General features: G+C 38.7%; 2 protein-coding genes across 2 annotated transcripts; one reads left to right on the forward strand and one right to left on the reverse strand.

The window, feature by feature from the left end:
• Positions 1 to 245: 245 nt before the first annotated feature.
• On the forward strand, positions 246 to 6,194 carry napbb (N-ethylmaleimide-sensitive factor attachment protein, beta b). Its single transcript, XM_046836364.1, is given in 12 exon segments — positions 246 to 468; positions 2,246 to 2,325; positions 2,477 to 2,593; positions 3,112 to 3,158; positions 3,354 to 3,431; positions 3,993 to 4,048; positions 4,155 to 4,239; positions 4,331 to 4,355; positions 4,358 to 4,434; positions 4,528 to 4,596; positions 4,681 to 4,731; positions 5,185 to 6,194. Coding segments are annotated over 12 exon segments (885 nt in total). The 5' UTR covers positions 246 to 370; the 3' UTR covers positions 5,287 to 6,194.
• Positions 6,195 to 6,325: 131 nt separating this feature from the next.
• On the reverse strand, positions 6,326 to 10,475 carry gzf1 (GDNF-inducible zinc finger protein 1). Its single transcript, XM_046836363.1, has 6 exons — positions 10,351 to 10,475; positions 8,378 to 9,694; positions 8,192 to 8,286; positions 7,940 to 8,107; positions 7,595 to 7,752; positions 6,326 to 7,299 (listed from the first exon to the last, which is right to left on the reverse strand). The coding sequence occupies exons 2-6, from the start codon at positions 9,673 to 9,675 to the stop codon at positions 6,661 to 6,663; spliced, it is 2,358 nt and encodes a 785-aa protein (XP_046692319.1). The 5' UTR covers positions 9,676 to 9,694; positions 10,351 to 10,475; the 3' UTR covers positions 6,326 to 6,660.
• Between the last annotated feature and the right edge of the window lie 12,193 nt (positions 10,476 to 22,668).

Here is a 22,668-nt window from a genome sequence, read left to right on the forward strand (position 1 = left end):
TACAACTACACTACAGTTCGTAAACAACATGCACTAAACTAGCATGTGCATGAAAAAGCTAAATAAATAAAACAAGCTCTTCATACGCACTATCACTAATATTACGTAACGTTCTTGTGTGTGTGTCTGGGGGTTGTAGTTCGTTTTGTTTCGTGGAACACTAGTAATTGGAAAACGACCGATGGTTTACAGAACTACAAATCCCATGATGTCTTTTAGAAAAGGGTTTTTACGCCTACTCGAAAATGAACTGTAATCCCCATCTACTGTAGAGGTTCATGGTTGGGTAGGTTCAGGAGGGCAGCAGTTGGGAAAAAAAGAGAGATATTAACGCTTTACGGTTATTATTCTGCTAGTTTAGTCACACAAAATGGATAATACCGGCAAGGAGAAAGAAGCAGTACAGCTCATGGCTGACGCCGATAAGAAAGTGAAGTCCTCCGGCTCTTTTTTAGGAGGAATGTTCGGGTAAGATGGAGATGCAGCGCGGATACCTGCTAATGCACAACATTGTTATTAGGCTTCTCTGATTAATACGTGTTCAGTGTTTATGGTGCTTTATAAGGTTTAGGGCTTTGCTTTTTCATATGAATTAATTGTCAGGTGTTGATATTTTAGATTCGGCTAGTGTTTTTTGGTGACAGCTAGCAAAGCTTAACGGCCTGCTAGCTAATAATTTAGTTTTACGGACGCGCATACGTGTGCGCGCCTATGTATGTATGTGTGCGCGCGCGCGTGGTGGCATCTCCTGACGGTACAGTCAGTATAAACCTCCCACAGACGCGTGTTGTTCCTTTGTAACGCGTTAAACAGTGCCCAGTTGGAAGGGTTTTGGCTTCAGTCCCAACGAGATTGACGCAAATGAGAGTTTAGTTCTCAGCGCGGTTTCTGCACGATCATCTCCAACTTTATCTCCATGCTTCGGTACCGAATCGGACATTATTGCCGGCGGTTGCTTAGCGACAACGTCGTTATTTTCCGCTCGCGCGCCGTCTCCGGTTTCCGCAGTGTTGGCGCAGTCGGTGCGTGCTGACCGCCGGGACTACAGACCTACTAGATGTGTGATTTTATGGTGTTAAAGGTGCAAGAAGCGATATTTTCCTTACACGAAAATAACCTGGAAAATATGCAAAAGCTGCTGATCAAACAAACCAAAAATATAATAATGTTAAAAACGTGAAATCAGCAGACGTGAATTAATGAATCCCCTGAGAAAACCCCCATTTTGGAGACTGATGTTCCGTTCAGGACTTTGAATGGATGAACCTCCTGTCAGTCTTTTTATACACACTGTACAGACCAGTGTAGATCCTCACAGTGGAGTTCAGTAAACATGGGAGATATGGGGGAGGGTCATTCTAATGTCAATCATATGAATTAATCCTAGAAAAAATGCGACAAATTGTACCAATGCAAGCTTAAACGTCCACAGGGTTTATTTTGGCATGAAATATTTCAAGCAATATCCTTTCCAACACATTGTTAGGTTTCCTGTGTGTGTGTGTGTGTGTGTGTGTGTGTGTGTGTGTTTTTTTTTTTTTTTTTTTACAGCTCGGGTCACCAAGTACACATACAGCTGTGTTTAATAAAGTCCAGACCCCAATTCAAAATGTGACCCCTTTGAAACCACACCATGGCTATTACTGTAATATCAGGTTATGTTCAACATTTCAAAATATTGTTCACATTTTCTGTAAACACCACAACATTCAGTAATCCTTTCATTCATCTCTAGTAAATGCTTTATCGAGGTTAGGGTGTTGGTGGGTCAGAAACCTGAGACACACAGGACAGGGCTTCAAACATACACATTCCACACATTCACTCATATCCAAGGCAAAATTCAGAGCCAACAATAAAAGAAAGTAAAAAAGAAATCTGAGCTTCAACCAGCAACCAGTGAAGCAAAACTACGTGCCCTGTCTGCCAGATGTCCAGTCTGCCACTGTTTTCCAACTACAAACATGCTTCGTTCTTATAGACCCTGGTACAAACAGCATATTTTAAAGGGACATTGAGGAAAGCTGTTTGATAAGTAAAGCTTCCAATGGCCCTGTTTGAGATTTCCCAAGCGTCTACAAATCCAAACTAGGCCTCATATCAGGCAGCTGACATTAATACGTAATCTCCAAAAAAATTTGATATACACAGTTCTCAGAATATTTATCTTTATTGTGTAAAAGTGTGTAATGCCATTAAATAATAGTTTATTTAATTCATTTGTATTTCAATGCTATGTTTCCAGAGGGAATCACAAATTAGAGGAGGCATGTGAAATGTACGCCAGAGCAGCCAACATGTTCAAGATGGCAAAAAACTGGACGGGTAGGTAATTTACGTAGTCCACAGTTTATGGATTATTATTGGGTATATGTGACAAACACACAGGGTAATGTTCAGCAATATGAAAGTTTTGAAACGGTTTTTTTTTGAGCATCATGACGTTGCACCTAATGATGTCTATGTTGGTCTGCAGCTGCAGGAAATGCGTTCTGCCAGGCAGCCAGACTACACATGCAGCTCCAGAACAAACACGATTCAGCCACCAGCTTTGTTGATGCCGGAAATGCTTTCAAGAAGGCTGATCCACAGGGTGAGGAACGATGAGTCGTCCTACATCTCAATATTATTATACGTCAGCTTAAAGCTGTGTAAATTTAGTTTAAACCCCAGATTTTGCAGTTCAGTTGTCCAATTTCTAATGAAAAGAAATCTATAGAATATTAGTAAGGTCTGAATATGCAGATGTGTGTTCAGGATCTGCATTATTTACTGTGAAATTACTACCACATTTAGGTGTTGCATAAGCAGTCAGAAACCTTTAAATTAGATTTTTTTTTTCTTAATTTCCAACCAGTATTTTATATGGATTCTTTATATGGCTCCAGATTAAGTGTATTTTAGTTCCAGATTGCACGCACACAATACAATTTTAAAAAGAAAAACTGGGGGTGAATAGTGTAAATGCAAGACACACAACACAATTTAATTGTGCAGACATTATTTCTCTTGTGTGGTTTTGTGTATGCCATGTGTGTTATAGTGTGGCTCCCCACTATTGTGAACTAACCCTAAACTTGACCCTTTTTTCCCCTTTAATGCCTTCGATAGAGGCTATCAACTGCTTAAATGCAGCCATCGATATTTACACAGATATGGTAAGGTGCAGTTAGACTTACTTATGCTAATGTATGCTTATGCTGACCACGTGTAGCTGTTTATATGAATGTGTATGATTAGCCATGGTAGGGTTCACTTTGGAAAGGTGTTATTTGCGGGTTTTTTTTTCTGAGACAATAACTGTAAAGGTACAGAGTGTTCATTGACATGTCGATTTTTCATTCCCTCCTCAGGGGAGATTCACTATTGCAGCCAAACACCATATCACAATTGCTGAGGTGTACGAGTCAGAGCTGGTGGACATTGAGAAGGTAGGACATTTTTATACAAGTGTAAAGGACAAATGGTTCATTTCAGTGTTATTTGTTATGCTAACAATCAGTTAGCAAAGACGTGTCTGGTTTTGTGTTGGTACTGGAGCTACTGATGCCTATTGGATCCTTCTATTCTGAAGACACAATTTTAAAGCTGAAAACTGTGGAGATGGGATGAGTTAGGATTGAAAAATGGGGAAAATCAGGCGAAAAACCTTAACCCTTGTGTCTCTCTGATGGACAGGGAAGAGAGGAATTACATCCCTTTCTTTTGATCTTTTGGGCTCTTAACCTCAAATGGCTTTGGGGTCATTGGAATTAAATCTTTCTTATGTCTCACTTGGGAATATTGTTTTTAGTTATATTAGCTAAAAGCTGCCCTCAAAAAAGTATGGATAAAAAGTAAACCAAATAAGTAGAAAAAATTTAATAGAACTGTATATGTGAAATGTTTTTTATTTTTTTTTCCCAAGTGATGTAATACAATTTGTAATAATTTTAATCCAAATAATTACACTATGAACCTTTAATGGATGCATTTATTCGGTTTTCTTTTAGGCAATTGCTCATTATGAACAAGCTGCAGATTATTACAAAGGCGAGGAGTCGAACAGGTTGGATGTGAAGGCAGAACATGTTTTAAAAAATTGTAATGTCTGGCTATAATTACATTAAGCAGTTTCTTGCTTTTTTGTTACTGATTTTGTTTTTCCATTGTAGTTCTGCAAACAAGTGTCTCCTGAAGGTTGCGTCATACAGCGCACAGCTGGAACAGTATCAGAAGGCCATTGAGATCTATGAACAGGTAGCACATTTATGACTACTGAGGTGATATACTGACTTAATAAATAATAATGTTGCATGACATTCCCATGACTTTACCTGACTGTCTTTAGGTTGGAACAAACACCATGGACAACCCCTACTGAAATACAGTGCCAAGGAGTATTTCTTCAAAGCTTCTTTATGTCACTTTATTGTAGATGAACTGAATGCAAAGGTCAGTCTTCCTTTTAAGAAGTCAGAAAGCTTAAAAAATATTTTTGACTTTGTGATTCAGTGTGCACTGAGTTCTTTCTGTTTAAACCAATAGCTTGCTGTTGAGAAGTACGAGGAAATGTTTCCAGCATTCACTGATTCAAGAGAGTGCAAACTTCTGAAGGTCTGTAGCCATGGGTTTAAAATTTTTTTTTTTTTTTGTAAGGAGACCATTTTGCTCATATCTCATATGAACGTTTACTTACAGAAACTCCTGGAAGCCTACGAGGAGCAGAACGCAGAGGCTTTTACAGAAGCGGTGAAATTTTTCCCATCTTCTAAATCAGTCTGAATAGACCGACTTTAAGATACAAGCTGAACAGACACAGAATAATATTGGATATGTCCTTTTTTTACAGTCAACTTATACTTTTATGCTCTAGGGCACTTAACAACAGGAAGACTTTTAGTTGTAGTTACTCAACAGAAAAGCAGATTAAGAATCCTAACTGATTCTTAAAACTGATTTGTAGACTATTATTTAGAATGCCTAAACATTGTGCATAATAATGGTTTAAGGTAAAACAAATCGTAGCAATGTGTTAAATCATCAGCCAAAATTTTTTTTTTGTGCGCTATATTTGAAATTTTGTTAGTAGAGAGCAACAACTATATGTTAATGTTAGTCGTATTTTCCTGTTCAGCTAGCTTTATGTATTTCAGATTTGCATTAGCCAGTGTGTGCAAGTATATTTTCTCTTCCCTTTTTTAGGTGAAGGAGTTCGACTCTATCTCACGTCTGGACCAGTGGCTTACCACTATGCTTTTGCGCATCAAGAAAACCATTCAGGGTGAAGAGGGGGATTTGAAGTGAGATGACAAGTTATGGGGAAACAATCTAAGGCATGCCACCCCCTCCCCAAAGCGTTTCATTTCATTCTTGTGCAATTGCCAAGTCCAGGTTTTCTGACTACAGTATGTCCAATTTATTGCTGCACCATTTATAGAGAATGTACAAACCTACGCACTGAGTTATAAATTTTATTTTTAATATAATTACATTTTTGGATGGCTGCATCTAAGGAACACTGTTTTCACACCACTGTGAATGGGTAGTTCAGTATGTAAGGAACATCATGGATAAAAGAGGGATGTGAGAACTTGATCTCTGCTGGAGTTTAGAGGGCTAGTGCTGCATGATGTGTAGATGTAAATCTCTTGGATATGACTATCGGTAATTTTTTTCTTTGGGGGTTGATTTATCTGTCTTTGATGTCTTTTAGAAAGAGCTTCTGTTACTGTATATGATTTTACCATTAAACTTTGTCCATCCTTTAATTTACCTTTTAATAAATCCTTTCATTTAGGGTTATTTATATTCTTTTTATTTTTTCCTAATCTGTCATGCATATTTGCAGTGAATGGGTTGGGTCTTCCAGTCCAAGTTTTTGCTCATACTTTGTTTGCATATTCAAACTATAAAAAGTTTGAAATCCCAGTATCTCGTCAGTGCCGCGCGTGTCGTTTTTGTGAAACAATAGTTCATGCAGCACTTCAGCTAGTGCATTCTCCATACTGAAAGTATTTAGCAGCGCATGTCACTGTGTATTAGTGTTTTTGATGTTCAGTATCTCTGTATGTACAATTTTCAACAAAAAAAAAAGCCATCAGAAAAGTGACCTACATGCGTATCTAGGTTCTTTCTAACAGAGTTGTTGATGTCTTAACTTGCAGAATGGATCTATGACTGTACAGGAATAAAAGACCAATATTATACACGAATGTAAGCTGGCAATAGTTTTTAAAGCGTTGCATGTGTAAAGACACCAGACAGTATGTCTTTCATTTTTAAATGACTGATCAATTTCTGCAAGTGGTATACAGCATGACTGACACAAAAAAAAAAAGAAAGAAACCTGTCCTAAAATTTTATTTTAAAAAGCTGCTGGTCCATTAATCTTGTATGAGATCTTTAAGCTGCACGACACAATACTAACACAGAGGGATTGGTTTTGATATCGCCATTCTTATTGTACTATTGAAATGGGTTAAAACAGCCTATTAATGGACAAGGAATCTTTCTTCTGGGAATGATCATTTACAATCGTCTATACAATACACATTACTATAATTACATGAAATAGATCAAGACCCATCAGAGACCTAATTGATAGTGTACAGATAAGCCCCATCAAAACCCTTTAAAACTACTCTTGCAGAGAGCTCTAATTCCAGTGTCTGTACATACTCAGTTGTTCCCTCCTGTAAATCTGGTCTGTTCCTCAGCCTGCTTCCCCTCTGACTGTGCTGTTACACACTCACTAGATGTAGACAAAGTGACTTCGACTGGCGAGAGAATGCCTTCTGTGACCGTGGCTACAGGTGCTGCTGAGGTTGCTGGAGCCGAGATGGCATCAGAAACAGCAGTTTGTTCGCCGAGAGCGACCGTCCTGGTCAGCGAGGCTGAGCCAGAGATGGTATGCGCAACAGAGATAGGAATGGGGAAGGGCAGAGCAACAGGGATGGCGACAGCTGAACCCTCCAATGAAATGACATTGGCTCCGTCTGCAGTGACGATGGGCTGCAGCTGTGTACCAGGTGGCATCTCTGTCTGGATAACAGTCAGATTGCCCAGTGTTCCATGACTGACCACAGTGATGGTGCCTGGGTCAGTCCAATCTCCAGAGATGGTCACCGGTTCCACTGGCACAGACTCAGTCTCCCGGGATTTAGAGTCAGTCTGATCCTCCACTGCCTGATGTTCATCTGGATTTACTGCTGCCTTCTCCTTCCTTACAGATGAACCTTTTGGCTTCTTTACACGTTCCTCTACATTACCCTCCAGCACAACTAGGTAATTCTTCCAAGGTGTATCTTTGTCATGGGTCTTTTCACAAAATATACAAAAAAAAAAAAAAAAAACAGATCAAAAACAAATCAAATGTACAAACCATCAAGCTAATACAGGCACCCTTCATACGGCAAAATTACTATATATAATATGTATGTCAATTATATCAAAACAAAATATACAGGAACATTTACCCATTACGCGGGAAATATTGGCGTGTAATTTATCTAGGGTTAACACATTTGTGTGATATACTTGATCATAAAACATTCTTCCATTTTGTCTTAAGAACCCACATGGATTTGCAAAAGCAAACAAGAAAAGGACTTACTAAAGTGTGTCGGCGGACAGTAGATTTGTCTGTAAACGTTCGGCCGCACATGCTGCACATGTAGGGTTTCTCTCCCGTGTGGATCCTCTGATGCCTCTGAAGAGCATTGAGTTGAGTGAACTGCTTATCGCAGTCTTTACAGTGGTAAGGTCTCTCACCTGAACAGAGCACATCAGAAAGGCATGGCCTATTCAAATCTTTCAAATGCACTGTCTGAGATGGGTTGCATGTGTGTAATGTAGGAAACAGGGAAGCAAAGTGAACACCGACTTGCATGTTGAATTCTAAAAACTAGTGTGGATAATGTTCAGAGTAGATTATTATTGTTGTTTAATATAGGAATACCTGTATGAATTTTCACATGCTGGTGGAGAGAATTACGCTGTGCGAATGCTCTTCCGCAGTTTTCACACTTGTATGGCTTTAAGCCTGAATGGATTCTTGCATGATGTTTCAGGTATTCTTTAGAGGCAAAGCTTTTCCCACAGTTTTCACACATATAGGGCTTCTCCCCTGTAAAGACAAGCAGTGTGCATAAATAACTTGCCTCAAAAATAGTATTGTTTTAGAGACTGTGCAAATCATTGATGCAAGCACCTGTGTGGGATCGCTTATGGTAAGCCAGCATGTGGCTCTGGGTGAACCTGGCATCACACATATCACAGGCAAAAGGCTTCTCACCAGTGTGGATCCTGAAGTATATAAACTAAGCCGTTGAAGCATTACAAAAGTCGGGTTTTGAGTAAAAAACATATTCAAAGCAATTTTAAGTAGCTTCATTACCGCTGATGTGTCTTAAGTGCTGAGCTCTGGGAGAATCGGGCTCCACACTCGTCACAGCTGTACGGTTTATCTCCAGTGTGCGTCCTCTCATGCAGGGTAAGAGCCGTTCTTGAACTAAGAGATTTGCCACAGATTGGGCAAAAGTGCCGCTCTATCCCTCCCTCGTGCACCCGCCTCATGTGCCTCGTCACATCCTTCTTGCGTTTGAAGGCTTTACCGCACATGCCACAAATAAAGAGTCTTTCGTCACTGTGCACATGGCGCTCATGAATCTTCAGGTTGCAGCGGTTGGCAAAGGTCTGCTTGCAGATGCGGCAGCGATAAGTCATGTCAGTCTGGATCCCATGACTAACCTTAACATGTTTTAAGTAGCTCTTCTCATAGCGAAATGAACGGATACAAGAGTCACAATTATACTTTGTGCTAACTCGCTTGGATTTCTTTTCAGCTGCGTTCGTTTCATCGACTGCAGCGTTTGGAATGAAGTCAGAATCTTGAAACTCTTCTTCTGACACTTCTTGGATAAAAGTGTCTGGCGATTCCGAGCCACTGTCAGTAAGAGCTTCCTTCTCGGGTAAAACCCGATCAGTAGCAACATCTGATTCCGTTTCTCCAACCTTCAGAAATGCTTTTTCAGTTGCATCTGATTTGTTTTGATTGCAACTGACTTCAGAATCCTCTGGAGGAATTATCGCCTTGTGGTTTGGCTTCTTCTTGTTGAAGTCTACAACAACTCTGCGGCCAGCTAACCTGCTGCTCCTCCTGCCCTGCAGCACTATTTTCTCCCCCCTCTCAGTGCTCATGCTTTTCAGTGTAATTTTGAGTTTTTTCTTGTTATCTAGTGCTCTCTTTACAGCCTTTTTGGACCTTTCCTTCAGTAATTTGCCTTGGATGATACTGGCATTTTCCAATTTACGATGCTGAAGTTTGGTACTGCAAGCTTCCACCAAGTCTTGGCAGTCGAACAGCTTTGCCATGTTCAATACGCGGTCAAGGCAACGCTCCTCAACTTCTATTTTTCCAGAATACGCATATTCTAAAAATGTATTGAAGACTTCGGGTGAGACGGTGTTTAAGAATATTTTTTCTACTCGCTTATCTGCTAAGAGGAGAGACTTAAAATAACCACTGGATGCAGCGAGCACTATTTGGTGGGCTGTAAATTCTTTGAGTTCGCCCTGAAAATTCACATGCACCGAGAGGTCACACAGATTCCCTGCTACCCTTAACTTCCACATTGCCCCAAGTAAATGCTCATGGTATAAGCTGGATGTGAGCTGAACCACTTGATCTTTCATGATCTTCAGTTGTCCTTTCCTGAAACAGGGACAAGGACAGGGACAGGTAAACACACAAATATATTCATTTACTTTCCTGTGCTGTTCTCTCTTACAGTCAAATAGACAAAGTCAAATTATACATCATTCATACATAAAGTTAATACATTATTGGAAAATATTAAAGGTTATATCTTGAATAGCAGGTTAACGTGACAAATATCCTGCTATCTCATTGATTAGTCACTTAGCTTGTCTCTACATATAAAGCAAGCTGACTTGCTATTAGTTTAGTAGGTTGGTTGAGGCCACACATGCTAATACATTAGGCTAATTTAGACACATAAAATCATTTAAATATTCGATCGACTTAAATAATGATTGTGTAAAGAAATAACCGTTCAGGCACATATACATCCTTGCACCTACAGCACATTTCGTGCTGCTTGCAAGCTACACACGTATTTGCCGTAAATAACAAAACCAACGCCAACCAAATATGAAGCAGATAAATATTAGCTTAGCTTTAGCAAGCTTCAGGTGTGGAAGGGGCTGGAGCAGATAACGTGTGTACGCATGACACCAAGGCGTCTGGCTGCACAAAACTGATCTCAGTGAGCTCGACATGTTTAGTAAAGTCGGTGCGCAAAAGGACTGAATGGAGAGTTTGTATAGCTGTTACTGCAAATGTCTTACCGTAAGCTCGGTAAAATGGCAGCCCTTTACAAACACACGGCCGTGGGAGAAAGTATTTCCTGTAGAAATCGCACCCAGCTCTCAGTCCGCCATGTTGGAAACGGAACATGGGAAGTGTAGTTTTACAAAATCACTCAGTCACTAACGTATGGGTCAAAGTTATACCCCCATTCATTCTTTTTTATCATTATAAAAAGCTGTTCTAAAAAAAAAATAATAATAATGTAGGATTTTCCAGGATTGTATTAATACCATTAATGCTAGTAACAGAATACACAAGTGTCATTTATTATTTTACTGTTTTATTAGCAAAAACAATGCCATCTTTAATATAGTATAGTATAGTATAGCATGGTATAGTATAGTATAGTATAGTATAGTATAGTATAGTATAGTATAGTATAGTATAGAACAGTATAGAATAGTATAATATGGTATAGTATAGTATAGTATAGTATTGTATAATATGGTATAGTATAGTATAGTATAGTATAGTATAGTATAATATAATATAATATGGTATAGTAAAGTATGGTATAGTATAGTATAGAATAGTATAATATGGTATAATATAGTATAGTATAATATGGTATAGTATAGAATAGAATAGTACAATATGGTAAAGTATAGAATAGAATAGTACAATATGGTATAGTATAGTATTGTATAGTAAAGTATGGTATAGTATAGTATAGAATAGTATAATATGGTATAGTATAGTATAGAATAGTATAATATGGTATAATATAGTATAGTATAATATGGTGTAGTATAGAATAGTACAATATGGTATAGTATAGTATAGTATTGTATAGTAAAGTATGGTATAGTATAGAATAGTATAATATGGTATAATATAGTATAGTATAGAATAGTATAGTATAATATAGTATAGTATAGTATAGTATAGTATAGTATAGTATGGTGGATTAAAGTGTATTTGGTAAAAGTGTGATGAGGAATAAAAACACAAACACCGGGTATCGTAAACGGAAGGTATATTGAATTATGTACCATACTAAGCACCGGGACAGACTTCAGAGTGGACCAAGGCCAAAATAATAAACAAAAACACTTTGGACAAACACTAACTGCCTACCAAATAAAACCCAAAAGAAATACAAACCACTTCCCTAACTCCCTCACCAAAACACATGGAACAAACACACCCAACACAAAAATGGCAGCCACACCCCTACTACCGGTTAACAAAACAACAAATATGTATGTACATATATTTACCGTTATAAGACAGTGAGGTACATAAATGGAGAAGGGCAAACTCGGAGTCAGAACAGGGATGAGTCAGAACAGGGATCGGTCAGTCACAGGGATAGGGATAGGGATAGGTCAGTCACAGGGACAGGGACAGGGACAGGGACAGGGACAGGGACAGGGATAGGGATAGGGATAGGGACAGGGACAGGGACAGGGACAGGGATAGGGATAGGGATAGGTCAGTCACCGGGCAGAATAACGAGCAACGCGAGCATCGGCTAAGCGAGCTCCCGAATCCCAGCTTCCCTTGGACTTTATAGGCCGCCTCATGGTGATGTCATCAGAAGGGAAGAGTGTGTGGCTTTAGTTCACAGGAATGCATTGAAGACCTGGACCGGAGTCTTGGGATGGCACCTGCACACAATTACACACTGCATACAAATACAATACAACCCGCAAAATACTGCGGGTTGTAACACCCCCCACACAAGTGTGAACCCACCACAGTGGTTCACATAATTTAACAAAACAAAACATAAAACCCACAACAACAATGTAATACTTTTCAGCTACGTGAAAGAACAATAGTATAGTAAAGAATAGTATAATATGGTATAGTATATTAAAGTATAGAACAGTGTAGTATAGTATAGTATAGTATAGAATAGTATAGTATAGAATAGTATAAAATGGTATAGTATTTAAAAGTATAGTATAGTATAGACTATACTGTACTATAATATACCATATAATACTATACTATACTGTATAGTATAGTATAGTATAATATGGTATATTATAGTATAGTATAGTCTATAGTATTATAGTATAGTATAGTCTATAGTCTATATAGTATAGTATAGTAAAGAATAGTATAATATGGTATAGTATAGTATAGTATAGTATAGAATAGTATAATATAGTATAGTATAGTATAGTATAGAATAGTATAATATGGTATAGTATTTAAAAGTATAGTATAGTATAGACTATACTATACTATAATATATATATAATACTATACTATACTGTATAGTATAGTATAGTATAGTATAATATGGTATAGTATAGTATAGTAAAGAATAGTATAATATAGTATAGTATGGTATAGTATAGTATAGTATAGTATAGTAAAGAATAGTATAATATAGTATAGTATAGTATAATATGGTATAATATAGTATAGTATAGAATAGTATAGTATAATATAGTATAGTATAGTATAGTATAGTATAGTATAGTATAGTATGGTGGATTAAAGTGTATTTGGTAAAAGTGTGATGAGGAATAAAAACACAAACACCGGGTATCGTAAACGGAAGGTATATTGAATTATGTACCATACTAAGCACCGGGACAGACTTCAGGGTGGACCAAGGCCAAAATAATAAACAAAAACACTTTGGACAAACACTAACTGCCTACCAAATAAAACCCAAAAGAAATACAAACTACTTCCCTAACTCCCTCACCAAAACACAGGGAACAAACACACCCAACACAAAAATGGCAGCCACACCCCTACTACCGGTGAACAAAACAACAAATATGTATGTACATATATTTACTGTTATAAGACAGTGAGGTACATAAATGGAGAAGGGCAAACTCGGAGTCAGAACAGGGATGAGTCAGAACAGGGATAGGTCAGTCACAGGGATAGGGATAGGTCAGGGACAGGGACAGGGACAGGGACAGGGACAGGGACAGGGACAGGGACAGGGACAGGGACAGGGACAGGGACAGGGATAGGGATAGGTCAGTCACAGGGATAGGGATAGGTCAGGGACAGGGACAGGGATAGGGATAGGGATAGGGATAGGTCAGGGACAGGGACAGGGACAGGGATAGGGATAGGTCAGTCACCGGGCAGAATAACGAGCAACGCGAGCATCGGCTAAGCGAGCTCCCGAATCCCAGCTTCCTTGGACTTTATAGGCCGCCTCATGGTGATGTCATCAGAAGGGAAGAGTGTGTGGCTTTAGTTCACAGGAATGCATTGAAGACCTGGACCGAGTCTTGGGATGGCACCTGCACACAATTACACACTGCATACAAATACAATACAACCTGCAAAATACTGCGGGTTGTAACACCACACAAGTGTGAACCCACCACAGTGGTTCACATAATTTAACAAAACAAAACATAAAACCCACAACAACAATGTAATACTTTTCAGCTACGTGAAAGAACAATAGTATAGTAAAGAATAGTATAATATGGTATAGTATAGTATAATAGTATAGTATAGTAAAGAATAGTATAATATGGTATAGTATAGAATAGTATAATATGGTATAGTATAGTATGGTATAGTATAGTATGGTATAGACTATACTATACTATACTATACTATACTATACTATAATATACCATATAATACTATACTATAATATACCATATAATACTATACTATACTGTATAGTATAGTATGGTATAGTATAGAATAGTATAATATAGAATAGTATAAAACAGTATAGTATAGTATAGTATAGTATAGTATAGTATAGTATAGTATAAAATAGTATAATATAGTATAGTATAGTATAGTAAAGAATAGTATAATATAGAATAGTATAGTATAGTATAGTATAGTATAATAGTATAGTATAGTATAGTATAGTATAGTAAATAATAGTATAATATGGTATAGTATATTAAAGTATAGAACAGTTTAGTATAGTATAGTATAGAATAGTATAATATAGTATAGTATAGTATAGAATAGTATAATATGGTATAGTATTTAAAAGTATAGTATGGTATAGACTATACTATACTATAATATATATATAATACTATACTATACTGTATAGTATAGTATAGTATAGTATAATATGGTATAGTATATTAAAGTATAGTATAGTATAGTATAGTGTGGCATGGTATTGTATTGTATTGTATGTTATTGTATGGTATGGTATAGTATAGTATAGTATAGTATAAATATAATACAAAAGCATTAGAAAAGCATTGAATGTCTCCAGGAGTTTAATTCGCTACAACATTGTGAAATAGATGAGGTTTGGTACTACTTGGACATTTCTTATAAGCTGGTGTTCTGAGCATATGGAATATGACAGGCACTGAAAGGACTGCCATATTCCTGAACAAGTGGGAAAAGATTCTCTAGTCTTAAAGAGACGGAAATTCTTTGAAGTAACTCATGAAATATGTTGAAGAGTGGTCGGAGGAATACAGTTAAAATGGTTCATAGTAGCAGGGATAAGGAAACTGGCCAAAATTAAGGTAAGAATGCAGGCCATCTTTATAGAGATGTGCTTAAAGAAAATCTGCTCAAGTGATTACATGACATAAGACTGTGGCAAAGGTTCACCTGTCAGATAAACAATGACTGGAATCATACAGCTAAGATAACACTTTTGTGGATTTGGAACAAGCCTCTAAGTGTCATTGTTGCACAGAGTTGTACCTTAGGTATAGCATGTATAAATATTGGTCTTGAACCCTTCTATAAGTATTTATTTAACGAGTGGTAGCTCCAGTGGTTAAGGTGCCGGGTTACTGATCAGAAGGTCGGGGGTTCAAGCCCTGGTATCGCTAAGCAGCCACTCTTGGGCCCTTGAGCAAGGCCCTTAACCCTCCGTGCTCCAGGGGCGCCGTAACATGGCTGACCCTGCGCTCTGACCCCAGCTTCTGAGCAAGCTGGGATATGCGAAGAACAAAATTTTACTGTGCTGTAATGAATATGAGACAAGTAAAGGCTATTCTATTCTATTCTATTCTATTCTTTATTGATGGAAGGAGTCTCCACTGTCTGCATTTTGTAACGGTTTTCTGATTTTATGACAGAGAACTTTATGACCTTACGTTTCTCAGTAATATGACAAACTGTTTATAGCACCTAGAAAGAAAGTGATAACAGGAAGTTGGTTGACATATGCTCCACACAATGAAATGAATTCATAAAGAATTTTTAATAGTAAATTTTAAAGAACACTGATATTAAATGAATTAAAACCCATTCAGAGTGTGCTATAATAACAATCCTTTTCAAAGTGTTCAGCATCTCACTGCCCAGCAGTTGATTCTTTCAATGTAGAAATATATCCTGTAGGGTTTTAAATAGCAGCATATTAAAAATAAAATATCTGGGGTGAACAGTGACAGTACTATAAATTGCAGCATATACTGGATTGTATAGCAATGTTCATTTCATAGGCTTGAGGGAACTTGAGATTCAGAACATGGTTAATTGCTTACAAGAATAGGCACTAAAACTACTATGAAAAGATCTCTATACATTTAAAATGGGATAGCATGTACAGTAAAAATAAACTCCACCCTGAGTTTTCACATGGAGCCACACCATTAGTAAGACATATTTTATCCATATAGCATTGCTTCTGTATTTATAGGACTGTGGTGTGACCTGAGATGTTGTACAGTTTAGAGACAGTGGCATAAACTAAAAGACAGGAGGTGGAGCTGGAGGTAGCAATGCTGAAGATGTTGAGATTTTTTGTTGGGAGTGACGAGGATGAACAGGATTAGAAACGAGTTTATTAGAGGGACAGCGCATGTAGGATGTTTTGGAGACAAGGTGAGGGAGGCGAGATTTAAATGGTTTGGACATGTGCAGAGGAGGGACATGGGGTATATCGGTAGGAGAATACTGAGGATGGAGCCACCAGGAGGAAGGAAAAGAGGAAGGCCAAGGAAGAGGTTTATGGATGTGGTGAGGGAAGAAATGCAGGTGGTTGGGGTGAAAGAGGCAGATGTAGAGGACAGGGGGATATGGAGACGGATGATCCGCTGTCGCGACCCCTAAAGGTAGAAGCCAAAAGAAGAAGAGGCATTGCTTCTGTTCTCTAGTGAAGAAAAGAGTGCAGGCAGGGTGGAGTGGGTGGAGAAGAGTGATAGCAAGAGTGATTTGTGATAGAAGAGTATCTGCAAGAGTGAAAGGGAAAGTTTATAAGACTGTGGTGAGCCCTGCGATGTTGTGTGGTTTAGAGACAGTGGCATTGAATAAAAGACAGGAGGTGGAGCTGGAGGTAGCAGAACTAAAGATGTTGAGATTTTCGTTTGGAGTGACGAGGATGGACAGGATTAGAAACGAGTTTATTAGAGGGCAGCGCATGTAGGACGTTTTGGGGACAAATTAAGATTAAGAAGGCCCAACTGAGATGGTTTGGACATGTACAGAGGAGCGACATGGGGTAGAATGCTGAGGATGGAGCCACCAGGAAAGAGAAAAAGAGGAAGGCCAAGAAGGAGGTTTATGGATGTGGTGAGGGAAGACATGCAGGTAGTTGGTTTGAAAGAAGCAGATGTAGAGGACAGGGGGTATGGAGACGGATGATCCGCTGTGGTGACCCCTAATGGGAGCAGCCGAAAGAAAAAGAAGAAGAAGAAGAAGTTCGGTTCTGTTCTCTGTAAAGTTTATTTTAACACCTGCGATTACGATTCATTTTTAAGTCCTAAAATCTCACCATCAAGATTTAAGCATATAGACTAAAGAACTGCAACAAATGGAGGAACAATCCAAAATGGAAAGATGATGTCAAACTTACTTTCCTCAACAGACAGCACTCAAAAATAACAGTGAGCGCAGCTCTAGAAATATGTCCACTTGATGTCGCCATTGTACACACATTGGTTAAAGAAAGATGAATATCCAGATAAAGTTAAATAGCTAGACAGGTTCAGTGAAGATGAATGGTTGTAAATATTAAGCTAGTCTTACAGATTTGTCACTAAACAGTTGGTAAACACTGCACTGAACTCAACAGAAGATCAACAAAAATGTATTATCTAAAAACACTATTGATTTACACAAATGACGTGAACACACATGACACCATCTATATGTTGCTTTCAATCTTTTATCTTTTTAATCTTTTAACAATTATTAATACAGGCCATGTTTGATTTTGCAAAACAAACTTAAACTTAGATCTTTCCGTTGTTGCCGCTTTGCCATTTTATGCTCTGTGCAACTCCAGGATTCACCGGGGGGCTACTGAGTTTGCCAGGCTCTTTGTATTGACATAGGAAATCCATACGCCTTACATTTCGCTTAATGAGTTCTGCAAGTGCACAGCTCCTTCCTGTGACTCATTCTGCACTTGTGTGGACCGGAGGCTGTGGTTTTCCATTTACCACTGGACCCCAGCCATGGTGTCTGCAAGTCTGCACGCCTGTAACCCTGCACGCCTTCGAGCCAGCCAGCGAATGAAACGGTCCTCCTATTCAAAACAACGGAGCCCCGTCTGCTCACATTCATTATGTTACTATTTGGCTGGAGGTGTTGTCTCATGATAAACTATGCTAGGGTCAAAGCATGTGTTTAAGTGTGACTGAATCCAGAGGTAATAAAATAAGCCAGCTTTCAGGGGGGAAGGATTTTGGATGGCGGAAGTTGTGGCTGATTAAGTACGGAGTACTCCACAATGCTGTTTCTCAGAGGACTATTAAAAACTACATGCCAGATGAGGTGATAGAGTGGAGGCCAGTATGATGCAACCTTTAAGGAAGGAGTCAAATATTACAGAATGTAAGGTTTAGAGCTGTCTATAAAAATATACAGTTTCGCCAAGATTCCAGCAATGTGAACTACTGACATATTTTTCATATCAGGAAGAATAAAATAGAAGAATTCCAGGCTTTGATAAAATGCTGCAATGCAGCTAAACAAGCAGTTGTAGATTAGCATTAAATGTGAGTCATAGACAATGGTAAAAAAAATTCAGTGTACTTGGAGACTTTGTCCTCAAATGACCAAAATGGTTTTGAATTCAGTTCAAGCCTTAAACTATGATGACTTGCAATGCAAAACAACAGTTCTCTGCCTGGCCTCAAATTTAACCACATTCTTAATAGTGCTCCAATCAAGCCTCTGTCCAAGCCAGTGTTCTACTTCAGTGAAATTATTTTATTATTCCTATTTCAAAATGCTATCATGTTAGAAACCCTACACTCTTAACCCATAATGAGTCACCATTGTTATGCGAAAGGTATGCAATGGAAAAACACTATTTACAATCTCAAACTATTTATTTATTATACATGTATTATGTGCTGTAAGGCACGTGTGTAGTTTTGCTTTGACAAAAAGGTCCTTGGGTGCACACTAGCTCCTGTACAGAGTAATATGTTAGGAGAGATTTAAAGCTGTTTGTGTTATGTAGTAAGTCTTGACTGAAGCCCAGACACAGTCTGTCATAGTTTTTCACTGCTAGTGTACTGTGCTTCTGCCAGAACCACATTACTGCAGGTAAACACAGTACATCTCACTGACACTGACATCTCACTGTGCACTATAGCAACCCAGCTTTGCTTCTCACAACACCATTCTCTTTGTCGCCTACCATGGATTTTTCAGTAGATATGCAATAATACCTCATATTTGCAATATTATGCAAGTCAATTTAAGAAATGTGAAATTTAATACACTGTACTTCATTTCTGCATCTTCTGAAATAAAAGCAGCCGTGTGGGGATTTGAAAAGCACATGTTTTAAAAGTGATGCAAGTTATAAAACAAAACAACACAATGCATCTATATATAGTATTTGTCTCATTGAAAGAGGCCACTGCATTTCACCATGAAGTATAATGTGCATTAGTCTCGTATCGCTGACATTGAGAAGTAACAGACCTCAGCCATGCCTATGACTCATTCGGTGTGCTGTTGTCTCCTTGAGCCGTTCTTGCTATACGTGCAACGCTGTAACAGTATAGCACACTTAACATTCCCAGAACCTACCTAAAACACTCTAGGGACTAATGTGATTCTAACTTCGGTTTATGGTCGGCTCTCAGTAATTACCCAAACGTCATATGATCTTTATTCTCCTCATTCTTTCTTCACATTATCTGCTGAAGATGGGGAAGGTCGTTGTCTGAATGAGCAGAGATATGAATAGTCTACCAAAGTGAATGGGTTGCCTTGACATGAGTCATGCTGTCTTTGTGAATGGAGCACAAGTATAGCATCGACAAACCTGCTGCAGTGGATCTGCCTGTCAGCAGCCTGAAATAGATATCGCTCACAAATTGGCCAGACGAGTCGGGTCTCGTGTTCCCTGTTCAGGGGGAGATTTGTCCTGGGAGCATCTGTTTTCCCATTTTTACCAATGAATCACGCAGAAAATCTTATTTTGGCTATATATTGATCAGCATGATACTGACACCAACCGGAGACGAATGCAGCTGAAAGACAGAATGTATCGGAAGTGGAGGTGTGAGATCTTTATAGGTATCATTGTAGCTAAGAGATCATTTGACTTTGAAGTGTATGGGATTAAGAAAGCAGATTGAATATGCAGTGCTGCCCCACTCATCACTGTGCCCAACACCAAGGCAGCCTCTCACTGAGATAATTAGAATAGGGCATCATCAGCACATTCCCAAAGAATGCAAAAGTCATTAAGAAGTCCCAGCAGTCCCTCCTCCTCTTCTGTCTGTTCCCTTCCTCCTGCCGTCTTTTGGCATTCCATAGATTGCATCATTCTGGTCCTCTTGCTTCCCTGCTCTTGTGGTGACATGCACTCTGCATTGTAATTGGACTTGGAATTTACTTCTGTGCATTTCTTTTTTTCACACACGCACATAATTACAGTACACACGCTCACAAACATATACACTGTCTCTTTTCAGGCTGCCGCAGGAATTTCATGCCTGGTTAACAAAGGGAGGTGGCTGGAGGCTGTCCAGCTGCTTTCCTACAACAGCTCCCAGACCCACACACAAAAATATCCCGTGGTTTGGGTCTGATCTTTCCAGAACCACATTCATATAAAACGCATGCAAAGATCAGCAATCTGTACAGTACACACTCATACAGTGAATGCACTTTTTAGACCTCAGAGTTTACCCCTTAGGCTACTCAGTCACACAAACACACTGAGTGCACTTTCCGTGACATGGCCTATGAGGCACTATGGCACAAGTGTCTCATAGGATGCACATGTTTTACAAAGGTTAAAGAATATGTCATGTACAGGTTGGGTCAGCTCTCAAAATGTTGCGTGATGTTCTCAAATGTGTGAATTAACCAGGGCCTTCCACGCTTCTGTTCTTCCTCTTTAGCTGAAAAAGAGGTCACAGGAAACTAAAGCTCAGGCTGACAGGGTGTTTTGTGCTTGACAAAATAGCTTGTGAGAAAAAGCAGTTCCTAGCACATAGTTGCCTGTAGGACACTGCATGCACCTTGTCATGAGGGTTTATACTTCTGTTTGTTTGAGCACATGAGCCAGTATTTATGATTCAAGGTCATTGAACTTCCATCTGAAATACGGGAATGCTGTCATGCCTTTCTAGAGGAAGTGCTGATAACATGCCATTTTGATTATCTCTTGCTTTCTCTTTGTTAATCCCTCTGTCCTTTTGCCTCTTATAAGAAATTATTTAGACCAGAGGTTCAAAGTCAAACATACCTAATTATAATTGTAACACAATAACAAAAACACTACCTACACTACACTAGATCACCAAACTAGCAGCTTAAATCATTCCTTTCGAGATGAAGTAATGATTCACCCATTTTTGCAAAAAATAACTTTTAGAACACAAAGATTTATTTTACAGCAGGTCGGCACAGCAGATAGTGTTAGTGTCTAACAGCTCCAGAGTCATAAAACACCTGGTGTTTGATCCTGACCTCTGATTACTTTCTAAATGGATTTTCTCATGTTGTCCCTGAGTCTGTATGAGTTTCCTCTTGGTAATCCTGTTTCTTCTCATTTCCACAAAAATACTGGTAATTGAATTGACTAAAGTAATCTTGATGCAAATAATTGTCTGAGTGTATGAATGTATATCGGTTTAAATGGGACATTGCGGCTATATTACATAAGCCCCATCCCTCTGTAAAAATAAAAAATAAAAAAATATTCCTTTGGTTTTATAGATGTTAGTAGAAAATGCTTGGTTTATTAGATTCTTACACTGATGCATGTGTGGATATGGACTGCTTTATTCCATTTTTTAGGAAGATATGTATGCAAAACTATTTTGCATGTAAATATGTGTGGCTGGACTTTACCTAACCTGTTCCTTTTAGATTTCAACAGAAATCTCATATCTGTGACATATCACTCTGCATCTGGTATATGGGTCTCTCCCCATTTGAATAGATAAAAGCCGGAACTTGTATGACTTAAAATAGCTGTCTGGAAGCATTTCCACGATGGCTGACAGACATTTCACATACTCTGGTGCAGTTCGCATCAAGAGGCTGGCATCGAATCTAGGGTATATCGCAGCCCTGCACCCTGTAGTCCCAGGATAGTTGGCATGTCTACCATTAACCCTGACCTGATTATAGTGCTTACTGGAGCCTGTGGCCCAAAGATGGTTTTAAAAAACCACTGAATTAGATATTCTCCAGGTATACCATGCTCAGCAGTGTCTCTACTTCCTGAGATCGCTGAGAAAAGCCCATCTCCCTCCCCCATACTGACCACGTTCTACAGAGGGACCATTGAGAGCATCCTGAGCAGCTGCATCACTGCCTGGCTTGGGAACTGCACCATCTCAGATCGGAAGACCCTACAGAGGATAGTGGGGACAGCCGAGAAGATCATTAGAGTCTTTCTCCCCTGTATCACGTTAATTTATAACACACAATGCATCCACAAAGCCAACTGCAACCCCACACACCCCTTACACACACTCTTCACACCTCTACCATCAGGAAAGATGTTCTGAAGCATTCGGGCCCTCACATCCAGAGTGTTTAACAGTTTCTTCCCTCAAGCATTCAGGCTCCTCAACACACAGAACTGAACTGGAACTGAAACTCACACGCACACACTCACTCAACCATGTGTTACTGAGCTGCTACAAATCTGAACTCAACACATACTCAATACTCATTTCGATTCACACACATCCATGTCTTCAGCACCACCCTTTTTATATTATTATTTTATCATAACTATATAACTGTTTTTGCACGTCTACTTGATGCTACTTAAATGCTGTTTTGCATTTTACATTTTGTTTTTATATTTACAAGTACACTCTTGTTTACAGTTCTCTTCTGTACATTGTACTGTATAAAACATTATACAGTAGGTTTACTGGCGGCACTATTTTGTGTTTTGTGTATCTGTTCTACACTTTCTTGTG

Source organism: Silurus meridionalis, chromosome 23, assembly GCF_014805685.1.
Source record: "Silurus meridionalis isolate SWU-2019-XX chromosome 23, ASM1480568v1, whole genome shotgun sequence".
NCBI lineage: Eukaryota > Metazoa > Chordata > Actinopteri > Siluriformes > Siluridae > Silurus > Silurus meridionalis.

What these genes read in the sequence shown, in the direction of transcription:
- gzf1 (XM_046836363.1), bottom strand. Translation starts at nt 9,675, where the DNA reads ATGAAAGATCAAGTGGTTCAGCTCACATCCAGCTTATACCATGAGCAT. An exon ending in GCACTTAAGACACATCAGCG is followed by an intron (nt 8,287 to 8,377) that starts GTAATGAAGCTA and finishes TATATACTTCAG; the next exon opens with GATCCACACTGGTGAGAAGC. An exon ending in CCATAAGCGATCCCACACAG is followed by an intron (nt 8,108 to 8,191) that starts GTGCTTGCATCA and finishes TTGTCTTTACAG; the next exon opens with GGGAGAAGCCCTATATGTGT.